General features: G+C 41.4%; 1 protein-coding gene across 8 annotated transcripts in view; it reads right to left on the reverse strand.

Moving 5' to 3' along the window:
• Nucleotides 1-22,301, reverse strand: part of kat6b (K(lysine) acetyltransferase 6B) — a 37,382-nt gene extending 15,081 nt beyond the window's left edge. Inside the window, exons 1-7 of one of the 8 annotated variants that reach the window (XM_020495599.2) lie at nucleotides 22,021-22,301; nucleotides 18,714-19,649; nucleotides 6,212-6,320; nucleotides 3,637-3,752; nucleotides 3,054-3,219; nucleotides 2,347-2,476; nucleotides 1,010-2,118 (exon numbers count right to left, since the gene is read on the reverse strand). In XM_020495599.2, the coding sequence (XP_020351188.2) occupies nucleotides 1,010-2,118; nucleotides 2,347-2,476; nucleotides 3,054-3,219; nucleotides 3,637-3,752; nucleotides 6,212-6,320; nucleotides 18,714-19,361 (2,278 nt within the window). In that variant the 5' untranslated portion in view covers nucleotides 19,362-19,649; nucleotides 22,021-22,301. Of the gene's footprint in view, nucleotides 1-1,009; nucleotides 2,119-2,346; nucleotides 2,477-3,053; nucleotides 3,220-3,636; nucleotides 3,753-6,211; nucleotides 6,321-18,713; nucleotides 19,650-20,608; nucleotides 20,782-22,020 lie in introns of those variants that run through there. The other 7 variants (XM_020495601.2, XM_020495602.2, XM_020495598.2 and 4 more) reach the window with 7 other exon arrangements.
• Nucleotides 22,302-22,637: the final 336 nt, after the last annotated feature.

Here is a 22,637-nt window from a genome sequence, read left to right on the forward strand (position 1 = left end):
TGAGATTAGTTTGAGACTTGAGTATATATTTTAAATGTGTACATGGATGTTTTATCTTATCAATTTAAAAACTATTCTATTCACAGTATTATTTACAACCCCTTCAAATCAAATCCAGATCCTTTAAAAAAAATCTTAGCCCTTCAGGGCCGGTTTCCCAGACACAGATTAAGCCCAGTCCTAGACTAAGAAGCATGCTCAATGGAGAATCTCAATTGTCCATGCTTCTTCTAGTCGAGGAGTAGGATAAATCTATGTCCGGGAATTTGGCCCTATGACACCGAAACAGATGGGGGAGGGCGTAGATCAATAGACGTAATCATCATGTCAACTTCGAGTCATAAATGGTGTATGTGTGTGTCAGTCTAACGACTGTGGGAAGTTAGGGTTGAATGGTGACAGTACCACTGGTGGTAGTGCTGGGAGAGGGTGGAATGGAAGGCAGAAGAGCAAGTCTTTATAATCCAACAACATAACAGTACAGTCACAACAAGGCGAAAATCACAATTGGCGAAGCCAGTGCACTAATGCATAGGGTCAAGGACAGGGGGGACAGATAAAGGAGAGAGCAGTATGAAGAAGGGGTTAGTGGTTGGGACAGAACAAAGAGAGAACAGTTTGAAGAAAGGGTTAGTGGTTGGGCCATGCACTACTTTGACAAAGAAGCCGACGGCAGAGAGATGGAACTGAAGCCGCGTAGCTTGATTCATTACGCAGCCAAAGTCAAAACGCAATAACGAAATTAAACGAGTTGGGAAAGAAACTTAAATCAATTAATTAAAGTAGGTGGTGTAAAAGATTAGTAGTAGAAACTGTTAAAATGTTATTGAATTAAAGCAGGGCGAAGCCAAAATGAGCTTGTTCACTCTTGTAAAAAGAAAACATTTGTTAGCTCATACGGTAAGGCATTGGTAAGGCATTTTGTCACAAGCCTTGGGTTAAAAAAATATTTAAACTAGCGGAAGTAGACGCAGGTATTTTCGGTCGGAGCGCTCACGCCTTTGCTTACCATGGTCGTGCTCTGCCTTAATTCTTCCTTCGTCTGTCATGTCTCCCTTTCCTGGTGTTTCCTGGGGTCCCTTCTGAGGGGTCACTCTACATCTTAGCCTGCCTAGCGTCCTGTGCTTTTTTAAAAAGGGGTTACGTCTGAAGTGACTGACCACCTTAAAGGGGCGCCCCCTGGGCCGGCCGGGCCTGGGATGGGAGGAGTGGGACGACAACAACAACCTATTCTTTGTCATCTCTTTCTTTCCGAGGCGCTGTTGGGGAGGATGTGGAATGAGAGGATATGTTTTGGACGCGGTGGCACTGGACCCTAAGTCCTGCTTACGGTGTCTGCGCTTAGGTGGTGCGTAGCAAGGCAGTCCCTTTTTCCGAGATTGTCCCTGAGTGGCATAGATATGGGAGAGTCCGTCAAAGAGTCCCTTAAGTTGGTTGTGATTAGAGAGACTGCTGATGGAGGGGACGCTAGACTGGCTGGAAGAACTCTGGGGGGAGTTAGCGGAGGTGGAGCTGGAGGAGACCAGGGAGGTGGTAGGGCTATGTCCAAGTGACGTGGGTGGGTGGGGGGGAGGGAGTGTACAGAAAGAAATGGTGGTGGTGGTTAGCTTTTGACTTGGAGTTGTATCAGACTTTGCAGCTAAGCCAACGACTGACTGAGACGGACTGAGTTTCCATAGTTTCGGCGGAGTGCCAGGCTTTTTCCTAGCAGGACAACAAGACTGTGACCCTTTCAGGGCAGAGGGGTCTAAGATTTCGCCGGCTCGCGACGACCTGCGGCCGACAGGCGAGGGGGTAAAGAATTTGGAAAGCCCATCGATAAGCCCTTTGGTTTTCTTGTTAACAGTGAGTGTAACTGCTGGGGTGGAGGAGGACGAGGTGGGCGTGAGGGGGGGGGTGGTGGAGGGGGTGGAAGAGGTGGTGAATTGGGTGGTGAAGGTGACAGCGTCACCGGCCCAACAGGGGTTTGATGTAGCAACAGCCAATAAGTCTGTGGCGTCCTTCACAGATGCTGCATGACCAGATGAAGGTGTGGAACAGACGGTAAGCTTTTGACCCCTACCAGGTGACCCCCTTCCTCCCCGGGCTAGCATGGAGCCGTCACCACTGCTTACAGACCTAGAACAGAAACAGCGTAGGGGTTAGGCAAGGACACAAACTATGGTATGAATCAAAAGCTACGTTTATGAAAACAACTTAGTCATAACTCAATTTATAACAAAGTATTGCGATAAAAAGCAGAAGGATTTCCTTGAGGTAATAATGTGGTTTATGGACACTCTGCACAACCTTCTATTGGTACACTAAAGTAAAGGCAATGTCTACAGATCATGGTGATAAACTTACATTCTATGTTTGAGCTTATTTCTGGGCCTCCCGATTGGCTTTGCATATCGACGTTTGATCTCATCGGCTTTCTTATGGAGCAGTTTCTTTCCATTTTCCTTGGGCCTGCAGACCTGGCAGACCCAGGTACCTAGAGAGAGGAGAGCATCAGTTAGGTGGCTTCATCAACTCACACCACACATTCATTGTAAACATTTCCTTTTAATGCAGATGGCGAGGGAGAGAGACAGACTCCTACTCACTCCTTACAATGAACAACAATCAATTACTCAGCACAAAGTAGAAAAACAAAAAACAAAAAAAAACATCAGGGTCCACTGAAATAGACTGTCCCAAAATGGAACCTTATTCCCTATACAGAGCACTACTTCTGACCAGGGCCCATGTAGGGAAGAGGGTACCATTTGAGAGACAGCCCATGTCAGTGCATTTTGAGCAAAGCGATGCGACTTGTGTGAATATCAGTCCCGCTGCCAAAGGTCTTACACTACAGTAGCTGTTCAATCATTACAAGCATAGCTGTAGGCCATGTACAGTAATCTACATATCTCTCCCCTGGGACTGGGGAATCATTTGATATTCTTGCAAAGCTCCTAATAAGCCATCTCTGCTTCACTATGATGATTGACAGACCTTAAGGCCCCCTATGAAGAACACACACACACAGAGAGACCGAGAGAGACCACCATATGTATGAACACCTTTACCTTTTGGCATCCTTGAGAGTGGTGGGTTGCAGCACTCCATGTGAAACCCCCGATCACAAGAGTCACAGAACAGCATCTCGTCCTGCAAGGAGACAGGAGGCATGTGTGGGGCTGTGTGGTGGCTTCCCTGTTGTTGCATAGATGTTACACCTTCTGTCATTTCACTCTAAAGAGGGACATGTCCGTTTAGTTTAATATGGATGATGTATGTGGAGGTGAATAATGTTTGGTTGAAGGGTGGATGGAGAAAAAGGAGGCTGTGTCTTCACTGCACAACATGTTGCCCGGAAATGGCAGATCTATGCTTGAAAACATATTTCATGATATGTCTCTGTCCCAAACGGCACTCTATCCATTATATAGTGCACTACCTTTGACCAGAGCCCTGCTCAAAAGTAGTACACTATATATAGGCCATAGGGTCCTATTTGGGACACAGACATTTTCATTGTTAAGAGGAAATTTATTACCGGGTTGATTACATTATTATGTCTCCATGAAAGCATTATCAATCGCTATCTCACACAGATTAAATGGTATGGCACTGTATTTAGAAAAAAATCAAAAGTATTAAAATACTTACAGCGTTTTTGCCCTGTATTCGACAGGAGCTACAGGTTTTACATTCTATACATTGCCATCGCAATCTCTTCACATTTGTGGTCAGCTCTGGGGAGAACTTCAGACAAGATGGGTGCCCTGTAGAGGTAAATAAAGAGTGTTATTAGTGTTGCTGCACATTTCAACCATCCTTTAGGCGGTGTCCCAAATGGCGCCCTATTCCCCATGTTGTGCACTACTTTTGACCAGGGCCCAGGGCAGTGGTCAAAACTAGTGCACTACATAGGGAAGAGGTGCCTATTTGGGAAACATTCTTTAGTATCAGTTTCACCGAGCGGGAGGCGCGACCTTCCCATTATGTTCACACAGCAAGGTTAAATATTAACATATTGCATTATCAACAATGTTAAGCAGCGTTTGCGTGCGTCTGTGTCCGGGTGGGACCTCTCGCTCTTTTCCACAAGCTGTGTTTTAAAAAAACAGTATGATCAAACATCTGAGCAGCTAATTAAAGATAATTTGTTCTTAATGAGGCAGAAACAGTAGCAGAACTCAGTCTAATGGGGGCCCAAACGTGAAAGTCATGTAAACGCGTGCCTCCTCTCTCACCGGCTCGTTCTCATGGTTGTAAAACAGCTGCTTTACACCCAGAGCACAATGTGTGTACACTAGGAGCGGTTAATGAAACCACCTCACCGCTACTTAGTCAAATTTGAGCTATAAAAATGTCACTGGGAGAATAATTCCTCACAGCATTTAAAATAACTGTTTCCAAGGCAAACTAATCCTTATGAGAGGTCATTTTACAGAGGGTTAGCAGCAGCAAATTTGTCTGGAAGAAAAGAACAGTAAAGGAAAATGACACCAATCTACGGCAGTGGAAAATGGATGACATTTGATCCTATTTCCCTCTCTGTCCCTCATTGCTGCCTGCCATGTTCCCAGAATGCTGTTGCATTCCGATTCCGAGAGCGCCGTTCACTCAACGACATGAGTGATTTCTAAATTCTAATGGCCACTTAAGTGGAATCTGCAGCTCCCTTCCTCAGTCCACCATGGGTTGTTGGCAGTTTTGCCATAATTCTTCCTTCGTCTGTCATGTCTCCCTTTTCCAACTATCCAATAGCAACAGTTCATCAAGTAAGTCCTTCAAGTAGAGGGTTTAGCCTAAAGCAGGAGAACATCATGATGCAAGAGGAATATGGCAATGGCCCGATGGCACTAGAGTTGCTGCTACCATTTCGGGGTATACCTCTCCACACAGACTCACTGTGTTTAAACCACAGACTCACAAATTGCAGATTGACCATGCCCAATTAGAATCTGTATAAACCACGTCTGCTACAACATTAGCTACATATACACTGAGTGCAGAAAACATGAAAAAATGCTCTTTCCATGACATAGACTAACCAAGTAAATGAACGCTATGATCCCTTATTGATGTCACCTGTTAAATCCAATTCAAATCAGTGTAGATGAAGGGGAGGAGAGGTTAAAGAAGGATTTTTAATTGAGAAGCGGATTGTGTATGTGTGCCATTCAGAGAGTGGATGGGCAAGACAGAAGATTTAAGTGCCTTTGAACGGGGTATGGTAGTAGGTGACAGAGGTGCACAGGTTTGAGTCAAGAACAGCAATGCTGCTGTGTTTTTCATGCTCAACCGTTTCCCGTGTGTATCAAGAATGGTCCATGACCCAAAGGCTTTCCAGCCAACTTGACACAACTGTGGGAAGCATTGAAGACACAACTGTGGGAAGCATTGGAGTCAACATGGGCCAGCATCCCTGTGGAACACTAGATACTTTGTAGAGTGCCCTGACGAATTAAAACTGTTCTGAGGGCAAAGGAGGAGAGGGGTGCAACTCAATATTAGGAAGGTGTTCTTAATGTTTTGTACACTCAGTGTACAAAGAGGGCTTTCTATCTATCTGTGGCTTCATCCCAAATGGGGCACTCTGTTCCCTATATAGGCCTAGTGTACTACTTTTGGGCACTACCCATAGGGCTCTGGTCCAAAGTAGTGCACTTCGTAGGTAATAATCCAATTTGGGATTCAGACAGTGGCCGTGTCCGAATAACCGTAATTGCATTCTAAATAATAGGCTGATTGGGTGTGCCTAAATGCAAGGTGTTATAATATGTGAACTTTCTGAAATTCAGTATGCAATCAAATTTTTACTTTTCATCTAGTAGAATTCACTTCCTGCTATTGAGGAAGAGAATTGTCTTTTTACTAAACTGTACATTCTAAATGGTATGTAATAAGATTAGCACACAGTTTTAGAAAGTAGTCGGCAAGACTAACTATGACATGGCCAGTGTGTTCGAGAGGATCAGTTTCAGCAAGGCGCAGAATAATCACTAAGCTTGATCACATAATGAGTAGTTATGTGGGATGCAAGGTGATCTAGAGCAGTTATTCTGCACAGTCCGACTGCCATGTAGTGAGACCTCAAACATGCACATTGTGTCAAGTGGACAAAGGCTCTCTAGGAGTCTAGGTAACTGAAATATGGTGAATGTGTAACCAGGTCAGCCAAGTTCAGCCCAGTTTGGCACAGTCATATAAAAAAAATAAAAGGGTATGAACTTACCGCTGCTCCCACAGTCTGCACAGGAGAGAAGCTGCTCTGGCCTCTTGTCCCGATTGGACTCTTTCGTTCCCAAACAGAAACTGCATATTGGGATGGGGTCAGCACGTAGCTGGGGAGAGAAACAGAAACTGCATATTGGGATGTGGTCAGGGCAAGCTGGGGCGAGAAACAAACTGTATATTGGGATGGGGTCAGGGCAAGCTGGGGCGAGAAACAAACTGTATATTGGGATGGGGTCAGGGCAAGCTGGGGCGAGAAACAAACTGTATATTGGGATGGGGTCAGGGCAAGCTGAGGGAGAGAAACAAATGTATATTGGGATGGGGTCAGGGCAAGATGAGGGAGAGAAACAAACTGTATATTGGGATGGGGTCAGGGCAAGCTGAGGGAGAGAAACAAATGTATATTGGGATGGGGTCAGGGCAAGATGAGGGAGAGAAACAAACTGTATATTGGAATGGGGTCAGGGCAAGCTGGGGAGAGAAACAAACTGTATATTGGGATGGGGTCAGGGAAAGCTGGGGAGAGAAACATAGCAAGTGTTCAAAAACATAAGAGGCATAGTGGACTAGCTATGTATGTATGTATGTATGTATGTTTGTGATGTAAATATGGGAATAATATCGGTATTCTTTATGACACAAAAAATGTCATTATGGATACAAATACAGTTATTATCATAAGACTACAGTCCTGTAAATTGCTGCAGATATGCATAACACTCATCTATTCCTGTTTGTCTTGGAGTCTATATTCAAACAGATGCAATGATATGCAGATACATGAATAAGTAAACACAAGGCTTAGCCATCAAAGCTCTGTGAATGATGGGAATTAGTGACATAATAGTCTGTCCCCCTGACATGAGTTCTCAATAACTAAAACACAATTAGCTTATTATGAACACTTACTGCCCACAGGAGGTACTCTACCGTAATACATGTGAAAAATTGCCCTTCTTTATCCATTAAATCTGAAAGGGGATGTGATAATCAGTTAAGGGGCTTAATACACTTGAGAAAGCTTTACACTACAATTAGACAGGATTAGCCAGCATGTAATCAAATTACCTTAATAATGTTAATGAATCATAATAAATGATTCAAATACATTGTATAGTGCCGGGATGATACCAGTATCACAATATTTAACCCAAAGCAGACCTCACTCTTTGGTTCTTTAACCTGCTGTATGTAAAATATTGTGAGCTATAAACAATGTTTATTTCCAACATTAGGGCTGTTTTCCTGAAGAAGTTAAATTCGCTTTGTGTTTTGTTTCCTTGCCAGGATACTAACGAGTATCGCAATACTGGTATCGTCCCGGCCCTAACATTGTAGTTGCTCTCCCTCTCTCCATGTTTCAGAATCAGCAGTAGAAAGGTTAACACTCACTTAAGGGCTTAAAATGACGTACAAAAGTAGTAAAATATCAGCTTTAAAGTTTAAGAGGACTTAGCACTGATCACTTAGAACTATTGACAGGCAGATCTAACTACCAGCATGGCTAGTAGGAAGGTAAACATTGTGCCTATACCCATCTGTTCTATAGCCTGCAAAATATTCAAAATACTTTCTTCTGCTCAGTATCAAACACTATGAAATGACTTTCTTATTGAACCCAATGGACTCAACCACCTTGAAAACAGCACCACCACATAACACAGAAACTAACAGCAGACTAGCCCATGTTTAGTTTGAAGGTAAACGGCTATGTGTAGCTCAGTTGGTATTGCGACACTTGCAACAAGGTCATGGGTTATTTTCCCGCAGGGATCACATAACCTACACATGCTAAAAACACATGCGCTCTCTATGCTGTTAATCACTTTGGATAAAAACATCTGCTAAGGGTCATAGGTTATATATTACTATATGGTGTGTTCCTACTCTTCTATACAACAAACATATTCAACACCTTTTTTGTTCAGTAGACCTATGAAAACGTTATTCGGTTCAATCATTTCATGACCATCGTAAAGCAACCACCAAAAATGACACCACGTAACACAGCGTCTCACACACACACACACTTCTCAGGCAGCATAACACAGCGTCATACATGCATCACACACACACTCCTCAGGCAGCATAACACAGCAGGAAGGAGGTTCTTAAGGGAAAATAACACAGGGTATGACAATAAATAACAAACCTCATCAGTTCACACACAAACGACTCATCAACTGACTGCGGAGGTTTTGGGAAGAAAGGGGACTCTGGGGAGATGCCCATAATTAGTTTCTACTGAGCCAGAGGCAGGCAGATTATCATCATGACCTCAACACAGCCCGTTTGAACGCAATATCCATCGGCCCCTCCGTGACCCCTCCGTGACCTGCAGATGCAATCTGGGTGTTGAGAAGAGTCCGATGTCACGTTATCTTGAGATAGAAATGCCTAGTATGTAGAACAATCATGCCTCTCTGACATATTAGATACTGAATCATGTCCGCTCTATGCATGCCATTTCTAACTTCACCATTACCGAATGTGCCCCAGGTAGATTTTAGGGCTAGCCACAGTCACATTTAGTTGTTTACATTTTTTGTAATTTAGCAGACGCTCTTATCCAGAGCAACTTACAGGAGATATTAGGGGTTAAGTGTCTTGCTCAAGGGCACATCAGATTTTTCACCTAGTCAGCTTGGGCTTTTGAAACCAGCGACCTTTCAGTTAGTGGCCCAATACTCTTACCCGCCAGTCTACCTGCTGCCATTTCAAAATACAGGAAGTGGAAAAGTAAAACAGGGATAGGATGCATCTGTGGGATTTGGTCATTGTTCTTGGCTGGTGTTATAGCCTATCAATTGAATAATATAATGAGAGAAAGCCATTTACAGATACATCAATGACTCCTCCATTTCCAAAATCTTCCAGGTCAATAGAGTGGCTGTGCAACCGGTGGAATCAGATTGTCTGTCTATGTAAAGACAACCACCCTTGAATGAATGCTAGAGAGATGATTCATTTTTGTAAGATATGTCAACAGCGTATAATTTACTTGGCAGATGCTTTTATCCAAAGTTACTAATAAGAGTACAGTACAGGGAGTGCATACATATTTAGTATGAGTATCAATACCGACAACAATTGAACCCACAACCTTGGCTAGATGCAGCATTACATCATTGTGATCATTAATGGGTCACATAAAGTAGAAACAGGAAGAAGCTCTATCAAACAGGATTTAAAAAATAATCTGTCCTTTAAAAACATCTAAATAGCAGAGCCGTCTGTCTTTAGTACGTAGGCCTATCTAGCCTGTTCCTTTTGCACTTGATCACAATATATTCCATCAAAAACTACAGAATTCACCTAATCTACAAATGAAGATTCATCTTTGTGAAAGGCTCTAGCTGTTTGGAACAACGGTGTTCAAACGACTTCTAAAATCAGCGGAGCAGTCTTTCTCTAGTAGGCTAAAGTATCTAAATACGCTGCTCTTTTTGTACTTGATCAAACAATCACAAACCTAGGCTACTTTGTATCCCCCAAATAAACATTTAACTGGATGTGAAATCTTCATCTGCAGTGATGCAATAGTAAAATGGTTACTAGCGCCCAGCTTATCATCGTGATAACCATGCAATTGGTCTGTGGGACTAGGGCTGGAACAATTACCTTAGTTATGAAGACTCATGAAAATAAAATAACCGTCATACATTTTTTTGTAAAGTAATTTTATTACATTTTTGGGGTGGAACAACTGCTGACTGAAGAGAGGACGGCCAGGCATTCATGCGATTGAGTCAGTTTCTGCTGCAACATGGACTCTTAATGTGATGGAACTTTGTTGCTCCTTACTGAAACAAGCATGTTGTTGTAGCAAACAAGCCTTTGGTTGCAAGGCAACGCCAGCACATATAGAAATATAATTAATAGAATGGTTCCTCTAACCCTGGCAACTTGACTGGTAAACTCATGGGTACACTCACAAGGGCTTCCTTGTATTGTGATGCAATAATTTCTATAGTAATGTAGAATGTCAATTAAAATTATGTTAACTGATATGGCTCATGCAATGGACAGCATTTTTTGTAATGTCAGTTGAATCAACAAATAATGGCACATTGATGGGTACACTTCCGGCTTTGCTCCACCAATTATGCCATCATTGACTTGAATGGGGATGCCCATTCTATTCATTCCATTTCTACAGCAGCACATGCAGTCAGGAGCAGAGGAAGAGAAAATGTGTGTTTTGTTATGATGTTATGATGACTGCAAACAAATGGCTGGCCAACTATCGTCATCCAAACTTCCATGACCGTCACAGCCCTATACATGACCTGCATGAAAAGGGCATTATTCCAATAAGATAGGATTAGCTTTTTATTACATCAAATCGGTAGCCTGAGCATATGAGTAGAAACAAAGGTTCAGGCTGCTGCACAGTCACTATGGAAGATCTAGTCTACAGCACCTGGTTAAATTGTATTTAAGAGGATTTTTATACTCTCTCCATGGTTAAAAAGTAGTGAGAAACAGATGTCAATGTTGTAAAAAATATATTAAAAAAATGTAAAAGTGTGCTTCATTTACTGTCATCCAAAATCGAAATATTTCATTATCTTGACTAATTCTTTCAATTTTACGCAAATTTTTCCTATGGATGGGCTGAACGTGTTACTACATTAGACATTTTCACCACACAAAAATATGAAATACATCCTTTTTACATCCTCAGATTGGTGATGTTAGTATTAAAAGTTTAGTCATCACGATCTCACAAAATCAATTGCTTAAAACAGATTAATAGCGGTGTTGTCGTCATGTGGCAGTCAGTATACTTTTTTTTTCTCTCTCCTCACATAAATGACTCTAGCCTCAAATTAATTAATGGATTTGAGGCTTAAACTATAATTCAAATGAAAGCCAATCCCTGAAGTAATTTAGAAACCGATGTGAGGTGGTGATTCATTGGAATTATCCAGTCAAAAAGTGTTGTTTCCGTATCGGCTATCGACCGATATAATGGTCTCACAAAGCTATAAGTTGACATATGGCAACTACAGGTTATTGTCGATCGAATGGTAAATGTAGTACACCCAAGTTATTGGAGGTTTGTCTTTTAGAAGAGAACGGCACATGTAGCATCAGCGAATTGTCCCAGTTCCATTGATTTCCATACAATATCGATGTGAGTGAATCATTTGTGCACAATATTGATTACAGTAGAACAAGCTAATCAATTCCAGCTCCGAGTGGACCCTTGGCAAATGTATGTGCATTTGCAGTTCATAAAAAGTTAGAATTTAGGAAAATAAAAGTAATCTGAACACAAGACTGACATGTGTAAAGAGCAATTTTTGTATTCAAAATATTACAACCTACTTCAGCATATTGACAATGAATTTGGACAGTTTAAACCAGTGTTGAGACACTGGGCTATAAATCAAAACAGGAAACAGCAACAGTATAATTTTCTACTTATAAATTATTTTAACAATTCTTATGTGAATCTACTTAATTAGATAAGAACCACTGAATTAGCCCAGAAAAAAAAAGCTATTGATTTTGATTTTGATATTAGTGCAATTGTGAAATGATAAGTGTTTGTATTTGATAAAGTAAAGTTTCACAACTTACACAGTAGTTCAAAAATGTATAAAGCAAAAACTCTGTGGCTAGCCTAGTCTGGGCTGGCCATTAGATATTTTATGCAGTATGGAACAACCCTTAAAAGTAGTACTCATCTGAAAAAAAAGAGAAAGAACACACAGCTAAAGAGGAGAAGATGTTACTGATTGACTAGGGGATACCAAATTAAGTACATTAGGAGGAAATTACTGTGCTTTAAAAAGGCACTGTTGTGTTCCATGAGGGGGGGTGGGGTTCTATTAGAAGACTGCTGTTCTAGAAGCCAGGCAGAGAGCGGTGCTGAAGAACAGGTTACATAACAGTAAGGGGAGAGAAGAAAATCCTTGCCTTTGTTGCAGCCAAACTCACTTTAGAATCTAATAAAAACTTTGACCCAAGACTACTCTTTTCCAAGACTCTCATTTCCAATACCGACTAGTTATGCTTTGTTACTCGCTAACGTCAAGGAATAGAAAGTCATCCTTTTGAGTAAACTAAAAGATCTTAGGGATGTCACCACCAAATAGCATAGGAGCTGAGTGTAATTGAGACTCCAAACTTATACAGAAAAGGGACAAGACAATTCTTATGAGGATAGATTTCTTGGTAATGACAAGCTTTTTATTACAGGAGGACAGCGTCTTAAAACATAACTGTTTCACTTTGGTCCGACCGCAAACACAAACTTGTGGCTGTATAGTCAACGGTGTTATTTCCTGATATTCATAATGAAACTGAAGGGTAGATAATGTCTCCAATTGTGAAAATGCCAATATAGAATGGTATACTGTAGGCCTACACCATTTAAAGTGGTAAATTACCAAATTATTAACATAAATGAATCCTTTCCATAACTTGGAGAGAAAACATGTTAACGCAACTTTATACTCCCAAAGCCCTAGACTTTCATTTTGTCCTTCTACACAAAAGGGGGGAAAACTGTTTTATGGCAACAGTAATAGTAACCTTCCAATGCCTTGGCCTTCACTGTAAAGTCCTTTTCATTTGTCAAGTACAAAACTGCTGTCAATACAGTATTGTTCACGTGCAGCATGAGTTAGTGCTGAGTGATGGAGCCACAATCTCTGCAGAGTGAAAAACACATCTCATGCATCATGGTCAAGAGAAAACAATGAAGGCTAAGAGTTTGTGGCCCTATATCAAGCCATACAGTCACATCCAAAATTATTTTACAGCGTTTCCCTTACATGCATTAGTAGAGGCGCAATGCAGCTGCTAAATCGTGGTCGCCACTTAAAAATAGATGCATACAGTACCAGTCAAAAGTTCGGACATCTACTCATTCAAGGGTTTTTCTTTATTTTGACTATTTTCTAAATGTAGAATAATATTGAAGAAGTCACAACTATGAAATAGCACATATAGAACCATGTAGTACCCCAAAAATTTTTTACAAATCAAAATATATTTTATATTTGAGATTCTACAAAAGGAGCCACCCTCGGCCTTGATGACAGCTTTACACACTCTTGCCATTCTCTCAAACAGCTTCATGAGGATGTCACCTGGAATGAATTTCAATTAACAGGTGTACCTTGTTAAGAATTAATTTGTGTAATTCTTTTCCTTCTTAATGCGTTTGACCCAATTAGTTGTGTGTGACAAGGTATTTTTTATTCTACCTTTATTTAACCAGGTAGGCAAGTTGAGAACAAGTTCTCATTTGCAACTGCGACCTGGCCAAGATAAAGCATAGTAATTCGACATATACAGAGTTACACATGGAATAAATAAAACAGTCAATAATACAGTAGAACAAAATAAAACAAAAAGTCTATATACAGTGAGTGCAAATGAGATAAGGTAGTTCAGGCAATAAATAGGCCATGGTGGCGAAGTAATTACAATATAGCAATTAAACACTGGAATGGTAGGTGTGCAGAAGATGAATGTGCAAGTAGAGATACTGGGGTGCGAAGGAGCAAGATAAATACAGTATGGGGATGAGGTAGATTGGATGAGCTGCTCTAACAGCTGGGCTTAAAGCTAGTGGGGGATGTAAGGGTCTCCAGCTTCAGAGATTTTTGCAGTTAGTTCCAGTCATTGGCAGCAGAGAACTGGAAGGAAAGACAACCAAAGGAGGAATTGGCTTTGGGGGTGACCAGTGAGATATACCTGCTGGAGCAAGTGCTGCTATGATGACCAGTGAGCTGAGATAAGGTGGGGCTTTACCTAGCAGAGACTTGTAGATACCCTGTAGCCAGTGGGTTTGGCGACGAGTATGAAGCGAGGGCCAACCAATGAGAGCGTACAGGTCGCAATAGTGGGTAGTGTATGGGGTTTTGGTGACAAAACGGATGGCACTGTGATAGACTGCATCCAATTTGTTGAGTAGAGTGTTGGAGGCTATTTTATAGATGACGTCGCCGAAGTCGATGGTCAGTTTTACAAGGGTATGTTTGGCAGCATGAGTGAATTATGCTTTTTTGCGATATTGGAAGCCAATTCTATATGTATTTTTTTATTGGAGATGTTTAATGTGAGTCTGGAAGGAGAGTTTACAGTCTAACCAGACACCTAGGTATTTGTAGTTGTCCACGTATTCTAAGTCAGAGCCATCCAGAGTAGTGATGCTTGCGTTTAAGAGCAGTTGGAGGCCACTGAAGGAGAGTTGTATGGCATTGAAGCTCGTCTGGAGGTTAGCTAACACAGTGTCCAAAGAGGGGCCAGAGTATACAGAACGGTGTTGTCTGCGTAGAGGTGTACCAGAGAATCACCAGCAGCAAGAGCAACATCATTGATGTATACAGAGAAGAGTCTGCCCGAGGATGGAAGGCAGGGGTGGTACACAGAAGATAGCCCTATTTGGTAAAAGACCATGTCCATATTATGGCAAGAACAGCTCAAATAAGCAAAGAGAAACGACAGTCCATCATTACTTTAGAACATGAAGGTCAGTTAATCTGTAAAATTTGAAGAACTTTTAAAGTTTCTTCAAGTGCAGTAGCAAAAACCATCAAGCGCCATGTTGAAACTGGCTCTCATGAGGACCACCACAGGAAAGGATGACACAGTTACCTCTGCTGCAGAGGATAAGTTCATTAGAGTTAACTGCATCTCAGATTGCAGCCCAAATAAATGCTTCAGAGTTCAAGTAACAGACATCACAACATCAACTGATTCACGCAGACCATGAAGGCCAGCGTGAATCAGGCCTTCATGGTCGATTGCTGCAAAGAAACCACTACTAAAAAGGACACCAATAAAAAGAAGAAACTTGCTTGGGACAAGAAACACAAGCAATGGACATTAGACCGGTGGAAATCTGTCCTTTGGTCTGATCAATTTTGAGATTCTTGGTTCAAACCACCGTGTCTTTGTAAAACGCAGAATAAGTGAACGGATGATCTCTGCATATGTGGTTCCCACCATGAAGCATGGAGGTGGCGGCGTGATGGTGCTTTGCTTGTGACACGGCCAGTAATTTATTTAGAATTCAAGGCACACTTAACCAGCATTGCTACCACAGCATTCTGCAGCGATAAGCCGTCCCAGCTTTTATTTTATATGACAGGACAATGACCCAACACACCTCCAGGCTTGTGTACGGGCCATTTGACCAAGAAGGAGAGTGATGAGTGCTGCATCAGATTAACTGGTCTCCACAATCACCCGACCTCAACCCAATTGAGATGGTTTGGGATGAGTTGAACCGCAGAGTGAAGGAAAAGCAGCCAACAAGTGCTCAGAAGATGTGGGAACTCTTTCAAGACTGTTGGAAAAGCATTCCAGGTGAAGCTGGTTAAGAGAATGCCAAGAGTGTGTGAAGCTGTAAGTGTGTGAAGCTTCAAACATTTTACTTTGAATCTTCATCCTAGGCTGAGTTCCTGAGCGCTCTGGAGCAGGTTAACATCAAGGATCTCTCTGTACTTCTTTCCCTTTATCCTGACTAGTCTACCAGTCCCTGCCGCTGAAAAACATCCCCATAGCATGATGCTGCCACAATCATGCTTCACCGTAGGGATGGTGCCAGGTTTCCTCCAGACGTGACGCTTGGCATCCCGGCCAAATAGTTCAATCTTGGTTTCATCACACCAGAGAATCTTGTTTCTCATGATCTGAGTCCATGGACTGTCATGTGCATTTTAAAGAGGAGTGGCTTCCATCTGACCACTCTACCATAAAGGCATGATTGGTGGAGTGCTGCAGAGACAGTTGTCCTTCTGGAAGGTTCTCCCATCTCCACAGAGGAACTCTGGGGTTCTTGGTCACCTCCCTGACCAAGGTCCTCTCCCCCAATTGAGCAGTTGGGCCAGGTGGCCAGCTGTAGGAAGAGTCTTGTTGGTTCCAAACATCTTCCATTTAAGAATGATAGAGGCCTCTGTTTTCTTGGGGACCTTCAATGCTGCAGAAATGTTTTGGTAGCCTTCCCCAGATCTGTGCCTTGAAACATTCTTGTCTCAGACTTCTACGGACAAATCCTTTGAATGGCTTGGTTTTTGCTCTGACATGCACTGTCACCTGTGGGACCTTATATAGACAGGTGTGTGCCTTTCCAAATCATGTCCAATCTATTGAAATGTACCACAGGTGGACTCAAATCAAGTTGTAGAAACATCTCAAGGATGATCAATGGAAATAGGACGTACCTGAGCTCAATTTCAAGTCTCATACCAAAGGGCCTGAATATGTAAATAAGGTGTCTTTATTTTTTTAAATACATTTGCTAAATTTAAATAAATAAAAAATATTTTTGCTTTGTCATTATGGGGTATTGTGTGTAGATTGATGAGGATTATATATATTTTTTAAATTAATTTTAGAATAAGGCTGTAACATAACAAAATGTGGAAAAAGGTAAGGGGTCTGAGACTTTCCAAATGCATTGTACATATGCCCCAGGAAGACCTCCCACACCCCCCATGCAGGAAGACCCCTGCTAGACACCATTCAGCCTCGCTCCGATAACTGCCACAGCTGCTGGAAAAAGATCTTATAAAATCAGCTGGTGAAAAAAATCTTATATTAATATAATTGCTCAGAGAACAATTTTGGATAACAAGTAAATAAAAATAATTATTGGCAACCCTAAAGATTCAAATCAAACTAAATTAAATCTGCATTAACATTCTACTTTTTTAAATGTAATTTTATGGAACAGTATTCAGTACAGAAGAGTATCCCTTTGTCATCCATCACCATGTGGAATGACAAAAATGTATGGAACTGGTTGTTGACTTTCAAAAAGCAGGCAATGCGTAAAAAAACCCCAAATATAGCACTTACCACTATTAGAGCAATTATTACAAATTTAAAACCACTGGAACAGTGGTAAATGTGCCTGGTAGAGGGTGCATTTGTATCTTGTCCCCATTCAGTGAGGAAGATGATTTGGGAGGCAAAGAAAAGTCCAAAGGCCACAGTTGGAAAATTACAGAACTTGGTTGCATCTTGGGGTCACCAATTCTCCAAATCTACAATTAAACGTCACCTCCATGCCAATAGGCTATTTGGAAGGGTTGCCATAAAAAAAAAATCCTTTATTGAGAGTAACCAACACATGTAAACACCTGGAGTTTGTTAAATGGCATTGGCACTTGGACCGGGAACAGGGTGGTATGGTCAGATGTTACAAAAATAGAGGTCTTTGGCCATGCACACCAGCGGTGGGTTTGGCATCAAAAGAAGGATGCATATGCAAAAAAAGAACCTCATTCCTAATGTAAAATAAGGTGGTGGACCTTTGATGTTATGGGGCTGTTTCGCTTGCACTGGGCCTGGGGTCCTTGTTAAGGTCAACGGCATCATCAACTGTACTAGGACATTTTAGCCAAAAATCTGGTTGCATCTGCCTGGAGGCTGAAACTTGGCCGCAATTGGATGTTCCAGCAAGACAATGACCCCAAGCACACATCAAAATATACAAAGAAATGGATAACTGACCACAAAAAAAATAAACATTTTGCAATGGCCCTCTCAGTCTCCGGACTTGAAACCCATTGAAAACCTGTGGTTTCAATTGAGGAGGGCAGTCCATAAGCGCAGGCCAAATTATATATATCAAGGACCTGGAAAGATTCTGCACAAAGGAATGGTCTAAGATCCCTCCCAATGTGTTCTCCAATCTCATAAAACATTATAGAAAAAGGCTCAGTGTCATCCTAGCAAGTGGAAGGTGCTGGTGTCTTGAAAACAGGGGTGTTGATAATTTTGTCACCGATAATTTTTAGATTTGTATTACTTGTTAAACATATTTGAGCCATTGTATTTGTATAAAATAATTGACCCACAAAATTACAACACACACAACCCTGTGTTCTCAAAGACAAATAACTTTAAAGCTACTGTACGTTATTTACTCTCTGTCTATAATAACATAGCCCATCTATTCTGCCAAACAAATGCAAAAATGGCCAATTGGTTACAAAGTATTTTCCTGAGCAGAGGAAATGTCAACAAGGCCTAGTAGTTTTCTCAAGTACACACTGAACTAGTTAGGAGATCTACTGAGTAGCTGTGTTTCCAAGAAGCAATATTATATCACAACAGCTTGAGTTAAGCCCACAAGAGCTCTGCTATTCATCACAAAACTGTCAGCTATCATCCAATTGCATTCCTCAAGTGCAACATCATCACCCAGTGCTTGAAGCCGATTAGGCATGATCAGTGAAAGCATCAAGTCCTTAACCAAATGAGATGGTATATTCCAAAATGAGACATATTGGTCAAACAACAATCTAGTGTTTATTTTGCCAGCTAAAGGAATAATATATGCCATTTAGCAGATGCTTTTTACCAAAGAGGGGGATATATTATCGACATAAGGGATAACCTGAAAAGGATTCAGAGGCTATGAGTAGCATACTGTACCTAGTGAAAGAAGCCTTGGAATACACAGTATTATCAACAGGCTACTATAATCAGAGAAATATACAGAACCTAGTATCAGTATACCGTACCTGGTCGCTCTCATGTGGAAGAAGAGTGACACACTGAAGAGCCAATGGGGAAGCACCTGGACACCTCTGGTTCCTCCCCTCCACTCCACTACCCTCCTGGTTTAACCTGTAGAGTGGGCCGTTCTTCTGCAGCCGGCCGTTGTTGACTGCCCGTTTGGCGGACAGTCGTAACCTCTGCTGAAACCCTGGGTTGTCCAAGACGTGTGATAGATCATCCTGGTTCCTTAGGTACCTCTGGATGTTCTTCAGAGAGGAACCGTGGTTATCATCCAGACCCTCGATGGCCCTCCTCAGAATTTTATTCCAGTCAACGTGGCGAAGTTCACTGGGATTCCATATAGATCCTTTAGACAATGGGACAGAGAGGTTTGCACTAACAGGTTTGAGCGATGTTGTTGATGAAGATACTCCTCTCCCAGGGTGCTCAGGGTCTTTGTACGACACGCTCCCCTTATTGGTGACTTTGAGAATGGAACCATCGTGAACACTTAACTCCAACTGCTCCAGAACGGTCCTCTTGTCCAATCTGTGTAAGGTAGCCACCGCATGACAAATCCGCTCCTCGGAAGGCCTCTGTTTTTGCCTTTTAATTTTCTGTATTGCTTCTAGAATCCACTCCGTATACAGAGGGTTAGCAAGTTCCACCATGGTTAAACAATGAGATTTAGGAAAAAGTGATCCATAGAGAATATCCCTTGTTGTTGTGAAGCATTTGATACATCCAACACATCTTGAAGGTCAAAAAGTAATGTTCCACCTCGGCATCAATACATTCCTGCTGTAAATCCTCATCCAAGGTAGAAGCTCACATGTAACCTCACAAAATAAGATGAAAGTAGCTAGATAGTAAATTCCTCGAAGGTTGGGACAGTTACCGACCGACCTGGAACACGATTCCTTCGAATGACGTAAGTTCCTTCAATATCCAAATGATAACTTAAAAAGAAAAAAAAACACAGATAGTCATAAACAGTCAAATAAGATCACAAGCCAAAAATATGCAATACTGTACCCTAACAATAACAGAGCAAGAATTTCTATACATTTGTTTCACCCAGCACCTTTGCTGAGTCTCAAGTACTAGTAGCCCATGGTCACATTAGACAAACAGATTGTTTTGACTACTGGTAGTGAATTGTGAGGGATCGGCCTAGTGTACACTTTACACATTGGGCCATGAACAATTTAAGTGTTGTTGGATTAGTAGGCTAGGCTATATTCTGAGACCTCACCATAACATTTACTGAAAAGCAGACCAAGACAACATGAAATGAAGGTCAACAACACTCAAGAGAAACAGATGGATTATAAAGCAGTTCAGACGGATTGAAGATGATTCTAGGTAGGTTAGGGATAGGCTAATGTTACTTAATCCGTAGTCTGAGTCTGATACTATAATCCACCGATTGACCTAACCTCACGCAATAGTTTGTGGTAAAATAATGATCAAGATTAATTTGTCATGACACTGACTACAGTCATAACAACAAGGGAGATTAAATGTAACCTGTTAAATATATGTTAAAACACCTATCAAAATTACTTGTGATATGTGTTATTTTTTTGTTGATAGTTAAATGCTTCATTGTAACATCACCAGTTGACCAAACTAGACTACTCAGTGTTTCTAAATCAGATACAATGTAGAACAAGAAGGGCAATGGAGTTTGACTTCTTGCACGCGAGTTTGACAGCTTGTATGCGTAACGAGTGATAAACAAGGATTTGTTCATTTTAGCAGTCGGCGCGAGCTTGAATGTTAGCCGCACACGATCAATTCATATTGTTGCACTTTTTGACAGCTGCGGAGGGATGGTTACCGGAAATTTATGACGGCAATTTATGTTGAAACTAACATGAGACGCTTACGAACGAGAAGGTAATATGTAACTAACCTTGCTTGTATCAGTTGAGTTGTAGGAAAAAACATTGCTGCCTGCATTAATGACGTGACCTAAACAGTCGCCATTTTGTTACAATGTTGTAGTTTACATAAATCCGACATGACGCTGATTACAATCCAATGGAGTCTCATTAAACCTTACCTACACTAATGTGCCCTCCCTAGCAACTTTAATATTGGCTGTAAAGGCAAGATCCGATTTCTGGTTTGATAAAGTACATGTCAATCATTATATATGAGCTCACTTTAGAAGGGACTGCGTTGGCTGCTTGATCTGTCACTACACTCAATTGAACCGCCTCTTAAGGTGTCTTCTCGTATCATGGCTTGATGTTATATTTACCCTAAGCACTTATCGTTTGACTGAATAAATTGGTGCACTATAGGGACAATGTAATATAGCTTCTGTATCTCAATTAGATTGTCATTCATTAACATAAAAGTTACCGCAGGTCAGTGGTTAAATTAAGGATTTCTGGTTAAACTATATCCTGTGTCAAACGACAGCCCACCTTTACTACGACTCCTCCTTGAAACAATTGGTTACACTTCAAAATGATTTGGATCATTTTAGACTTTAATTGGTTGTTTGTTAAATCCATCATTTATTTGCAAAAAAAAAAAAAACGGCGAAGACTTGACTGCTGATTTAAAGCAGCAAGTTTTAAAAATGTTTGAAGGTGATGGGCTATTATCGTGCTATGGTTGTCCATATGCTACCCGACACTTCTTTCCCCACAAACTGGTGTTCTCATTTTATTTTCCAATCTTGTGGAAATTCACTACAGCCTATTCCCAGAAGCATTGACAATTCACTGATTTCAGTTTTCACCAACTCATGTAGGCTACCAAACGTTTACGGGTGGGCTACATCATAATAAATAGGGCACACTATAAATAATCATTCAGGATTTCTTATCCATCAAGCGGTAGAATTTCTCTACATAGCACGAGTGCCTGCATGTGTTAGGCTACAGCGATCATCAACATTCTACCGTGTAAATTATGACAATACTTATTTTCTGTATTATCTTGCACTGCATTTCCGACTAGAAAATAAACACATGGGGGGAGGGGGGGGGGTCCACATAGCCTACAAACGGAGTAGTTGACCCGGGAAATCGGAGTAGCAGCATCTTCACTGTGCCTCAATAATAAATGTATTACTACAGTTTCGCGATCCATCCATTTCTCACTCGACTCGCAGGTCCATTCTCGTTTACACATTATTAGTCAGTGATATACAGTCTCCTTGGAATGTAGGCTAGATCGTTTACAAAATGTTCCGACCGACGCTGGGCAAGGAGGCAAAACAAATTACGCAAGTTTTATGCAAGGATGAACATGTAACCAGTGAGAGAAAAAGGCATCGGCTAGCTACCGTAAATATTTGCTGGTAGTTACCTCTTCAAGTTTTCTTTATCGGATACAGTCCTCTTCTTTATTAACACGATGACTGAAACGACGATCGGATATACATAATCACACTCACAGCGGCACATCCATATGGGGGTTTCCTTGTATTTTTAATCTCTAAACGATTCGCTGAAGGCTCGCGCTGAGACAGAGAGGACCTGATAACAACTAATTGAAAGGTTAATCTACATAGCAGCCTGTGACAAAGTGGTACCTCCCTCCCCCTTCTTCTTCACTGTAGACATCCCTACTTCAGTCAGTGAAGTGGAGCAGACCGTCGCCCCTGTAGAGCAGTAGCGCTTCCCCAATGATCATAGCGGCAAATGTAATGTCACTTTCACTTTCCACATTAAAATGTCCCGGGATGTGCATGGGAAGATTACATTTTTTTTGCAACGCGTCTTGATGTCTTTATCCAGGGTTGTATTCTGCGAGTGGCATAATACTTGCACAGCTAGTGTACAAATTGACATTGGCATTAATTGCCGTTATCCGGAATAACTTCCTAGATTATGCAGCCAATTGGGCCACCTTGTTTCCAAGCATCTTCTGATCATAGAACCAGCTGGATAGGTCTTTTTGCAGAGGGATTGTTAAATTGACCC

This window comes from Oncorhynchus kisutch, linkage group LG11 (assembly GCF_002021735.2).
Source record: "Oncorhynchus kisutch isolate 150728-3 linkage group LG11, Okis_V2, whole genome shotgun sequence".
Lineage (NCBI taxonomy): Eukaryota > Metazoa > Chordata > Actinopteri > Salmoniformes > Salmonidae > Oncorhynchus > Oncorhynchus kisutch.